A 12,527-nucleotide genomic window follows, 5' to 3' on the forward strand; every position below is an offset into this window, starting at 1 on the left:
AAATTTCCCGAGCATTTAACAATTAGCTTGGGAACAAGCTGGCTCCGATACACCACTGTGTGACAGCCACCGAGGGGCTAAGTTTGGGTTGGTATTCAGGGAAGGCCTGAGGAGATGTCATCTGAGGATGACAGATAAGAAGCCAGATGTAATTAATGTGAGAAAAATGCGTTCTGGAAGAAGGCACAATTAAAGGAAAAAAACCTATTGTAGAAATAAAGCTTATTATGCAGAATTACTAGATGCTTGCTTTCTTCTGTGAAAGCTTATGAGATCTGCAATGAGATTTTAAAGTCTACTGGAATTTTAACAGTGATATTGAAAGCTGCTGTTTGGTAGGAATGTCTTACCATTTTTATATGTAGATCTATGCTTCCCTACCCTTGTAAAAGTCAAAACATACAGTATAACATTCAGGTAACTCCATCTACTGGTCAAAAGTTATGTCACTCAGACTTCTTGAGAGTATTAAAGAAAGGGTCGTGCAATTGTTGAACTTGCCAGTCTGGTAGTAACTACGATTATACATCAACTTTAAGCGTGCTAGTAGAAATACAAGCTTTAGCTGATGTGTTAGGGCTCCTACTAAAACAGGTATCTCGGCTTGTTTTGGCTGGAAGAGCACAGTGATTTACTCAGCAATGTGTGAACAGTTAGGATGTGGCATGTTTCCTTCCAAAGAGTTTAAATCTGGTTGGGAAAACAGCACAAACACATATAGCCTAATTGAAGAACAACAGCTTAAGGTAGTAAAAGATCAGGTATTACTAAAATCAAGTGCCAATATTAGGGATACAAACACACGTTCAAGGGAAACACTCTGTGCTGAAAAGGTGCTGAAAGCTCTTTGAGAGCTTCATGGGGTTTAACCTGGGCCAAGAAGGATTAATTGAATTTACCTTTAGCTGAGAAAGGGGCAAGGGGAAGTGACTGAAGAGAACACACTGGAAAAAAAGGCGACAGTGATTACACTGGTTTCACTAGAAAGGCAGTTACACTGGGAAAAAAGGGGAATCAAGTTGGACAGATAAAGTACATGCAGTCTGTGAGGTAAAGCACCCTGGACATTACGGATCTTTTCCTATGAGCCATGTGAGCTCCTGAGGGGGTGCAGATGAAGAGGAATGTAATGAAAATGCTATTTTAGGAAAAGTCATCACTAACTACTCTTGTTTCATGAAGGAGAACCCCTGGAGCGCCGCAGCCCACACCACGCAAGGGTGTGGCAAACATTCATTTAAGATTACTTTAACAAATTAAGTCTACCTTAATCTCCAGAATGTATATTGACTGAATCTTATGGAAAAAAAAGGCAGTCCTAGTTACATTTAACACCTTCCACCTCAATAGCTGTATCTACTCTCTCCGTAAGTCATCCCAGAAAAGGACAGACTAGGAGTTTATTTAATGACCTAAAATTTAGTCCGTTTGGTAGTTTATTTAATGACCTAAAATTAGGGAAGATGCATCTCAGTGATCATTTTCTGGACTAAAAATTGGTACAGACACGAAGAACCCGGGTGAGCATGATGGGGCTGCCGTGGACCAAGAGGCAGCCAACTGGCTGCAGACACACAGGCACTTACCTAGCAATCCCTTCCTTGGTGTAGAACACAGAGTAGGTAAGGTTGTCTCCGTGAGGATCTGATGCAGGTGTCCGCCACGTCAATTTGATGAAGCGGGTAGAGACTAGGGAGGCCACGACATCCCGAGGAGCTGAAGGCAGTGGTCCCGTTGTGGCTGGTGCTAGATGGTCAGTAGTGGCACTGGTCAGTGAAGTGGGAGGTAATGTTGGGATGGCAACATCTTGTCATGTGCAAACATTGGGGAATATGAAGGGCAAACCACGACGGTTTTAAAAAAGAGAACAGAAAAAACAAAAAACAAAAAAGAAATAAACAAAACCACGATGGGAAATAAAATAAAATGAATGAACATAAAAAAGGCCATTAAACTGAAGGCTAACATGCAGGCCAGGGTTACTACTGAAAACTAATGGGCACTATTCCAAACACATCACTGTAGAGCAAGCAGACTTTCTGGCCACTATTATGGTTATGGGCAAGGGACAGGGAGGGTGACAGCTGAGAATAAAACATCTCACCGAAGGCACAGTAGTGCCCATGTAATTTTCTTAATCCTGAAAGCAGCATGCAACATCTGTCAAACTTTGCATAAAAGTCTTGCAAATGACAAGACTTCACTTTTTTTTCCTACTTTAACATATGGAATAGTATGGATGACCCTAGTTACACTCAAGAGGCCCATGGCTATCATGAATTCACTGCAGAGCTCCTTTGCAGGAGACTTGAGAGCCTCATCTTCAACGTTAGTCTAATATTAAACCCTGTCCTCTGTATTTGGTAATCCCGTGGGGAAGGTTGACAAATTTCTTCACTTTAAGTTATACTTTGCTGTTCTGTCAATTCATTTAAAACTATGACAGTATAAAATCCTGAACCAAAAATTCCAAAGCCAAAAAAAATGCAAGTCAAGTAGCGAATCTGTTTGTTACACTCCTCGCTGTATGTATACTGAACAGCCTGTAGACCTCAGGGACTGGATGGGAGAGAGGAAGCAGTGGGAAGCCAAAGCTTTGCTAGTCAAAAACCACTTTTGTATACCTGTAGCCATGGGTGACTTCATGACTTCCAAGACAGCCAATTCTACTGATGGACAGTCCTGACTGCAGAAAACTATTCCTAATATTGAACCTAAAATCTCTTTCATTTTGGAGTTAGAAAGTACAAGTTTAATCCTGTAATTTTTAACTGAAAGAGTTCATCAGAGTCATGTCCAAACCTTAGCAGGGAAATCAGTAGGGGAGAAGTAGAGAGGAAAACATGAAAACTGGAATCCATTTTTTTTTTTTTTTTTGAGACAGAGTCTCACTCTGTCGTCCAGGCTGGAGTGCAATGTCATTATCTCGGCTCACTGCAACTCCTGCCTCCCAGATTCAAGCGATTCTCCCACCTCAGCCTCCCAAGTAGCTGGGACTACAGGCTCACACCACCATGCCCAGCTAATTTTTGTATTTTTAGTAGAGACGGGGTTTCACCATGTTGGCCAGGATGGTCTTGTTCTCTTGACCTTGTGATCCACCCGCCTTGGACTCCCAAAGTGCTGGGATTACAGGCATGAGCCTTAAAATTGTGAACCTAATTTTCAATGAAGTGATAGGGCAACAACCTCCTGGAAATGTCTGTGAGCTGCAAGAGTCTAATGTGATGCAGTCTAAATAAATATGCCAGATGAAATAATTTATCTATCTCAGGGAAATGGCAAAGGAGGGCCAACCTAAAGTCTCTAGACAGGTGGAGAGGGGAAAAAGAGTTATCCAATAGCTACCACTTACTGAACATCTTATATATGGCACACTGGCTCTCTAAATAGGTAATTCAATCCTTACACCAGCTCTGTAAAATAGGTACAATCATTATCTCTAACTTGTATGTAGAGACTGAGACACTGCTAACTCACTTGCCATGGGTTACAGAGAATGAGGGGTAGAGTGGTATTAATAAAATAGACTTTGGTTTTTAGTTTAAAAGACTTCTGCCAGTTGGGGTCTGAAAACTTGACTTCCAGTTCTCGTTGTACAAATCACACAAGAGAATCTTGTTCTCTCTCATTCTTCCTTGTTTTTTTTCCTCCTCCTTTGGTAGTGCTTTTAAGAGTGTAGATTGCTAAAAGAATGCAAGATTATGCAGTTTTAGTTCAGATGTTAAGTACATGCTTCACTAAAGCAAGTGTCAATGCCACAAAAAGTTAACTCTGAATGGTTGCTGAGGCCTTGTAGTACTGTACACATCAACAGATGCATTGCCTTAGAGGAAATAAACACCCCTCGTTCACAGCTTTCAGAGTTTTTCTTCATATATTTTGTCAGTTTACCCAAACAATAACCCTGTGGGGTAGGCATAGGAAATGATAGGATTAGATGCTGAGATAAAGGTTAGGAAGGAGTCAAAGACTTCCAAGTTACTGGCTTAGGAGACTGGAGAGCTGGAGGTGCCATTAATAGAGAAAGGAAAGGTTAAGAGCCAACAGACTGAGAAGGGAGAGGCTGAACTTGGTTTTGAATATGCTGTGTCTAAAGCAACACTTCAACACCTATGGAATAAATGAGATGCAAATGAAAATATGGATCTCTGATTATTGTGAAATTAAAAGTTATTAAAAAGCCTAATTGAGAAATGGTTCAAAAAGTGGCCTGAACACTCTTGCTTTGGCGCCTCATTTGTGCATCCGTCTAGAAACACACTAAGCTGCTTCTAATTCTGACTCAACTCACCAAACTTAATTCTTCCCAACTATCTACTGGCTCGAGAGGAAAGTTTTCTGTGTGAGAGGCAGCAGAGCATAGTGGAAAGGGCCCAGGAGTTCGAGTACAAACACCTATGTTCAAAACTTGACTCTCACTTCTAATAGACAAGGTTGGGCAAGATACTCTGATGTCAGTTTCCTTATCCGTAAATTAGGAATAATGGACCCCACCTATATCCAAAGCTGATATGAACCAGACAAATACCAAACAAGAGATGTGCCTGTGGAAGCTCTATGTACATGTTATTGATAGTGACTAGCTTGAGTGAGTAACAACACAAGGATTTCAGTAGGAAAGCAGCTAGGGAGGGAATGAATGTAAGCAGGGACGACGAAGTGATGGGAGTAATGAGTGATAACAGAATCACTCAGATAGGGAAAACTCAATTACCCTACTGAACTTCCATAGCACAGATCTGTAACTCTTCAACGTCATCCAGCGCTTCCTATTTCATTTTTCATGTTTACATTCTATTACTTCCACTAATCAATAAGCTCTTTTAGGACAAAATATGTATCAGCTTCATCATGGAATCACTCAACATGCCTCTTTATACTTTAGATAACCAAGTACATATTTATTGAATTAGTAAATGGAAGAAAATTCAGGGAGAACATGAGTGCCATGAAGACCAATGTTTCTAGAATCTCATTACAAAAGGCAGTATTTTAATCTCTTTGGTTGATACAAAGTATATATAAATAACATTTATATATATAAAATGATGTGCCACTTATAAAGCAAATATGTTTTATTAGTTATATAGGGAATAAAAGATTAAATAATGCCTGATCATTGTAAATAATTCCTAGTTAACCACGGGAAAAATCCATGCCCACTATGGCCCCAGTGTTCTATATCAACTTGCTCCAGGTTGATTCTATTGTTGCTGTTCCATTTCCTAGCTGAGCAGGTAAAAGAAAGCAACTACGTGATCACAGAGAATCAGGCAGTTAAGTTACACCAGCATCAATGGCAAGATGATGTAGACTGGACTTTAGACATTCGGCATGATGGTTTGAGAAGACTGACAAATCCTCTTCCCCCAAAGCAACTATAATGCCGAACAAAACCGTCAAAGACTGGAAACCGACCAAAGTCAAGCGGAGAAACATCTGTTCATGAAAATTACCAGATGTCACACACAAACACTGTCTTGAGTCATCCCTCACCCAGCTCTGCTGGAGTGATTGTTCAACCATGCTAGAGCAGCTCCTATAAACCAGCGGCTTTGCTGCTGTTGCCAGAGGAGCTCATTTGATATGGAGCACTGTCAATTAAAGGGGCAATCCTAATGGCAAGTGGACAGGAAGGGCCAGTGCTCTGCTACCCTGAGGTTGTATCTTACTGAGGCAAGCAATGGAGGGTTGACTAGCCATGGAACAAAGTATTCCATGAGGTGAGAAAGCGGTAGGAAGGCTTGATAACCTCTGCACTTATCCTCGGTTGACTGAAGGACATGCGTATGTGCCCCAGGGATGGCGGCAGACCCAAGCCACTTACATAACCGATGGCAGTTGAAACCTGGGTGTGTGTGTTCACAAGACAACTGAGAGAGCCTGGTAGAAAGCGAAACCTGGGCAAACTAAAAAATAATCAGATTTTGAATGCACTCCCCAAACCAGACCCATCAGCTCAAAGTGGTAGGCTTACTGGCTTGAGGTATTTGAGCATAACTCCTGACCAGTCTTTGGTTCAGTACTGAACTATACAGACACAGGGGTTACCCCTACAAAACACCATCTAAACAGATACTTTTAGAAAACAAAAATAAAAAATTAATCAAAACTACACACTAAACATAAACATCTATAGCTGCATACTCTGGGAGAGACAGACATCACAGATTTTGTACAGGCCAAGTTATTAAACAAAACAAGAACAATTGCTAGGGGGTGGGAGGAAAAGTCAGAATCCACAGTAGCTTATGAAAGCAGAAACTGACAGAATTTTTAAAAATTCTGAGAAAAACACCAAATATTTAAAAATTAAGCATGCCTTTAAATAATCTATGGGTCAAAGAAGAAATCATAAGAAAAATTTAAAAATATGTTTTAACAGGCCAGGCATGGGGGCTCATTCCTATAATCCCAGCACTTTGGGTGGATCACTTGAGTCCATAAATTTAAGACCAGCCTGGGCAACATAGCAAGACCCCATCCCTAAATTTATGTTCTTCTAAATTCTTCGAACATAAATTGCCAAACCTATCAAGAAGAAACACAAAGTCTGAATAGATCTATAACAGAGAAACTGAATTAGTAAATAAAAATCTTCCTACACAAAGAAAATTCTAAGCCCAAATAGCTTTACTGCTGAACGTTATCAAATATTTGAGAAAAGAAATAATACTAATCTTTCACAAACGTTTTCAGGAAATAGAGAAGGAGAAACATTTCCCAATTCATTCCTCTGAGTTCAGTATTACTCTGTTATCAAAGCCTGACAAAGATAACACATGAAAAGAAAGCAACAGACCAGTATCCCTTTTGATCGCAGTACAAAAATCTTTACCAAAATGTTAGCAAGCCATATTTGGTAACACATTAAAAAAGTTATATGCCATGACCAAGTAGAATTTATCATAGGGATTCAAGACAGGTTAACGTTCCAAAATCAATTCAACACATCACATTAAGAGAAAAAAGAAAAACCACTAGTGATCTCACTAGACACAGAAAAAGCATTTGACAAAATGAAACACCATTTCATGATAAAAACCCTCAACAAACTAGGAACAGAAGTAAAATTCCTCAACCTGAAAAGCCTATAGTGAGCACTGTATGTAATGATGAAAGATGAAATGCTTTTTCCCTAAGATTAGAAACAAGACAAGGATGTTAGTTCTCATTTCTTAGTACTAGAACTCCTAGCCTGTGCAAAAGGCAAGAAAAAGAGAATAAGGAAATACTGATGGGAAAGAAAGACGTTAACAGTATTTTCATTTGTGAATGATGTAATTATCTATGCAGAAAACCCTCATGAGTCTCCTGCCAAAAAAAAAAAGGACTAAAACTAATAAATAAGGTTAGTGAGGTCAGAGGATATGAAAACCAACTGCATTTCTGTATTTTAAGAACAATCAAAAAATGGAATTAAGAAATCAATTCCATTTGCAAATTCCACTCACAATAGCATCAAAATTAAGAAACTTAGGAATACATTTAACAAAAATATTTAGGAATAAATTTTAAGATACTCAGGAATAAACTTGAAGTGTAAGATTTCTACACGGAAAAAACTGTTAACACATTGCTGAGAGAAATTAAAGAAGTTCTAAATAAACAGATATTCCATGTTCATGAATTGAACAACTCAAAGTTGTTAATAAGCCAACTATTAATATGCTAGAAAAAATGCAAAAGACCTAGAACAGACAAAACAACTATAAAAAGAACAAAAAAGTGTTGGGAGACTTACATTACCTAATTCCAAAATTTACTGTAAAGCCATAGTAATTAAGATATACGAACAGGCACATTGATCAATGAGATAATTCAGAGTCCAGAAATAAACCTTTCCATTTGTGGTCAACTAATTTTTTTGGCCAAGGTGTCAATAAATTTCAGTGTGGGAAGAACAGTCTTTTCAACAACTGGTGCTGAGATAGCAATATATCCACATGCAAGGTAACAAACTCACGTCGTATATAAAAATTAACAAAATATCTCATCTTAATGTAAGAACTACACTTCTACAAGACTTCACGTCTTGAGTTAGTAAAGAATTCTTAGACATCACACCAAATGCACAAGACATAAAAGAAAGTATACCCTGATAAATTGGATTCTATTAAAAACAAAGACTTCTGCACTTAAAAAAAAAAAACCCGTAACTAAGCGAAAAGACAAGCAACAGACTGACAGGAAATATTTCCAAATTATGTATCTGATTAAAAACTTGTACCCAAAATATATATTGAACTCTTACAACTCAGTAAGAAAACAACCAAAGGAAAAAAAAAAAGGCAAAAGCTTTGAATAGTCATTTCATCAAAGAAAACAAAGAATAAACACCTGAAAAATGGCTAATAAGCACATGAAAATGACATCATTAGTCATCAGGGAAATGTAAATTAAGAGCACAGTGAGATAACTACTCTGGTGGCAGAAGGGAAAGAAACCAACCTGACTCTAAGAAACAATGATTTTTACTACGTGTGGCCTAGAGATCTATATATTTCATGTTTGCTTTGAGCCCTTGATGATTGGTTGGCATTTATAAACATCTCTGAGTAATTTCTGGACATTTTAATTTGATGAAGACTTCAGATAGACTGATTTTAAGCTCAGGTGTTTTTAGCAACAGAAATATCCTAGGACTGTGTAACGATTGCTGTTTTATGCTAGGAAAAAGTATGTTTAATAGTTTCAACTATCCAGTCTTTCTTTCACAGCTTTACTGAAGTATGATTTACATACCATAAAGTTCATCCATTATAAGCATACCAAACAGCCTGCAGAACAAGTCTAAACATCTCAACACAGAGTTCAAAGTCCTCCAGACTAGTATCATCCTAGCTTTCCAGGTTTATTTCCTAAACACGATGTGCTCTAGATTTGCCTGGTTACTATAGCTTTTGTACCTTTGTCCATACTGCTACTACGCTTAGGGCAATAAACACCATGTAAATCTGAATCAAGCTAAAGGCAACCAGGAAATCTATTTGAGAAAAGGTATTATTTACACTTTCAAATGTGAACAAAATTGCTGTCTGCTCTGACCTGCTGCTCAGATGCTTGGCAGCAGCTTCACACTGGCCCAGTCACTGAAATCCAAAGGCCTCTACAGGCTTGTAAGTAGAAGGAGCTGAAGTGTTCTGTGGAAGGTCCTAAAGAATGATGATGTTTCTCTTGAGTCAGCTTTGTTTTTGAGACGGAGTCTTGTTCTGCTGCTGCCCAGGCTGGAGTGCCTGCCCAAGCTGGAGTGCATGATCTCAGATCCCTGCAACCTCTGCCTCCTGGGTTCAAGCGCTTCTCCTGCCTCAGCCTCCCGAGTAGCTGGGATTATAGGCATGTGCCACCATGCCCAGCTAATTTTTGTATTTTCAGTAGAGATGGAGTTTCACCATGTTGGCCAGGCTGGTGTTGAACCCTGACTTCAAGTAATCTGTCCGCCTTGGCCTCCCAAAGTGCTGGGATTACAGGTGTGAGCCACCGCGCCTGGCCTGATCTGGCTATAAATTGAGTAAGTCATCAGAGCTACTCCTAGTATTTCTAAGAATTAAATTCCAAAATCTAGCTACACCATGGTTGATGGCTCAAGTTTTAATACATTAGATCCGTGACTGATAAAGTGTCACTTGTAACAGTTTGTAATTATTAGTTTAACCAATACACTCATGTACTTGAAGTTTTCTGAAGGTGGAGATCATTAAATTCTGCACTAGGCATGTCGCACCCTTGGTTAAGCAGATCCCCAATTACCCTAATTTGACACCCACTCACACCAGCTAGAGCTGTAAGTAGGTACATTTACATTTTCTTTTTGGAATACAGATTTTGTTCCTTTTTCATAACCTTTTTTTGAAAACAGATTAGTTTTGAAATATCTTTCAAAATTTCCAAGCTCATTTGAAAGGCAAGAAAGTATCATGGAAAATATTCTTTCTCTCTGGACCTTCATTAGGAGTCTACTAAACTGGTACTTCCCAGGAATGTTCATTCTAACGTTATTCATAATTCATTATTCAGAATGGAGTCAGATTTATAGGGTGCTTATTACTCCAAACACAGTAACAGTGTGAACAAAAGTACAGTTCCACAGAATACTACTTTTGAGAAATGTTAACACGTATACTGTAAAATAAAAGAGAACAGCAAATTCGGGAGATTATAGAGATTTGCCACACATATTAGTATGTTAAAGACTCTCAGCACCTGTTTTGTTTGTTAACCTAGCATTTCTCATTCTTATTAGATCATGAAATCCCTATTTCCCCAAATAGTAACCCAGTCTGGGGATCCACCCCTGAATGAAATGCTTCCGGAGATACTGTCTAGCAGAGAGTCCCTTGAAAAGAGTCCATCCATGGATCATCATGGCAGACGTGGGCAGCCCTAGAGTAGCATGCAGAGGCTGGTATTGTGAATTTAAGCTCCAAACTGACTGCAAGAACAAACCCTCTTTGAAGGAAGCAGATTGCTCCTGCAGGACCTGAGAGACACCCCAAATACTGTGAATGCACCAAGTGCCCCAACTGTGGAAATGGAAAAGGGAGATTCTCCTCTCCCGAACACACACCCCCGACTGGAGAAAAGGAAAGCTGTTTGCAGGAGAAGGTTCCGATCTGACCTAGAGCTGAGTCAATTTAGAGAGGCAAGCAAAATATAGGGTAGAGGAAGCAGCGGGAAAGACCCTGGGAGCTCAGTAGGTCCCCAAGCAGGCCATTCCTGCCTGGCACCAGAGGAATCCTTTGAGAGGGCATCCAGAGGAGAGTGGGGAAAATGCCACAGGGAGAAGGAAATCTCCAGCTGAACTCTGTAACAATTTGAAGCTGGGGAGAAGCCTCCTGGCCAGAACTTACGAGAGGGCCTGACTCCAGTGTGCAGACTCCACAGGTTGGGGAAGAAACGAAGCCCTTTTCTTTCACAGCTGCGAGGCAGGCAGCCTTTGGGGCAAGTTCTCAAGCCCGGCTTGCCCACTGCCTGAAACAGACCTGGGGCTGCTAGGAGGGGCACAGTAGGAGTGAGACCAGCCCTTTGGTTTCTGTGGGAGCTGGGTGAGGCCTATGACTGCCAGATTTCCACCACTTGCCTGACGACCTGCATGACTCAGCAGAGGCAGCCATAATTCTCATAGGTACGCAACTCCATTGACCTGGGAACCTCACCTCCATCCCCCACAGCAGCTGCAGCAAGACATGCCCAAGGACAGTCTGAGCTCAGACATGCCTAGCCCCATCCTCACCTGATGGTCCTTCCCTACTCACCCTGGTAGCTGAAGACAAAGGGCACATAATCTTGGAAGTTCTAGGGCCCTGCCCACCTCTGGTTCCTCTCTATACTACCACAGCTGATGCTCTCCAGAAAGCACAACCTCCCAGCAGGAGGCCAACCGGCACAAGAACAGAGCATTAAACCACCAAAGCTAAGAACCCTTACAAAGCCCATTTAAGAAAAGAGAACCTAGAAATAAACCCAAATACAGCCAACTGATTTTTGACAAAGCAAACAAAAACATAAAGTGGGGAAAGGACAATCTTTTCAACAAATGGTGCTGGGGTAACTGGCTAGCCACATGTAGGGGAATGAAACTGGGTCCTCATCTCTCACCTTATATGAAAATTAACTCAAGATGGACTAAGGACTTGCATCTAAGGCCCGAAACCATAAAAAAAAATTCTAGAAGATAACATTGCAAAAACCCTTCTAGTCATTGGCTTAGGCAAGGATTTTATGACCAAGAACCCAAATGCAAATGCAATAAAAACACAGATAAATAGTTGGGACTTAATTAAACTAAAAAGCTTCTATAGCAAAAGGCACAGTCAGCAGAGTAAATGGCCAGCCCACAGAGTGAAAGAAAATCTCCACCATCTATATATCTGACAAAGAATTAATATCCAGAATCTACAATGAACTCAAACAAATCAGTAAGAAAAAAACAAATGATCCCCTCAAAAAGTGGGCTAAGAATATGAATAGACACTTCTCAAACGAAGATATACAAACGGCCAACAAACATATGATAAACATCACTAATGATCAGGGAAATCCAAATCAAAACCCCAATGAGCTACCACCTTAATCCTGCAAGAATGGCCACAATAAAAAAATATAAAAACAGTATATGTTGGCATGGATGTGGTGAACAGGGAACACTTCTATACTGCTGGTGGGAATGTAAATTAGCAAACCACTACAGCAAAAAACTATAGAGATTCCTTGAAGAATTAAAAGTAGAACTACCATTTGATCCAGCAATCCCACTACTGGGTATCTACCCTGAGGAAAGTAAGTCAAAGAACAAGATACTTGCACGTGCTCGTTTACAGCAGCACAATTTGCAACTGTAAAATTGTGAAACCAATCCAAAGTGGATAAAGAAACTGTGGTATATTCATACAATGGAATACTACTCATCCATAAAAAGGAATGCATTAACAGCATTTGCAGTGACCTGGATGAGACTGGAGATTACTATTCTAAGTGAAGTAACTCAGGAATGGAAAACCAAACATCAAATGTTCTCACTGATA

At 39.9% G+C, this 12,527-nt stretch overlaps 1 protein-coding gene across 11 annotated transcripts in view; it reads right to left on the reverse strand.

The window, feature by feature from the left end:
- Nucleotides 1-12,527, reverse strand: part of NEO1 (neogenin 1) — a 247,353-nt gene that overhangs the window by 67,788 nt on the left and 167,038 nt on the right. For 8 of the 11 annotated variants that reach the window (XM_074392691.1, XM_074392695.1, XM_074392693.1 and 5 more), the window contains one exon: nt 1,587-1,806. In XM_074392691.1, coding sequence (XP_074248792.1) covers nt 1,587-1,806 — 220 coding nt within the window. The remainder of the gene's footprint in view (nt 1-1,586; nt 1,807-12,527) is intronic. The other 3 variants (XM_039468854.2, XM_039468855.2, XM_039468852.2) reach the window with 1 other exon arrangement.

This window comes from Saimiri boliviensis, chromosome 2 (genome assembly GCF_048565385.1).
Source record: "Saimiri boliviensis isolate mSaiBol1 chromosome 2, mSaiBol1.pri, whole genome shotgun sequence".
NCBI lineage: Eukaryota > Metazoa > Chordata > Mammalia > Primates > Cebidae > Saimiri > Saimiri boliviensis.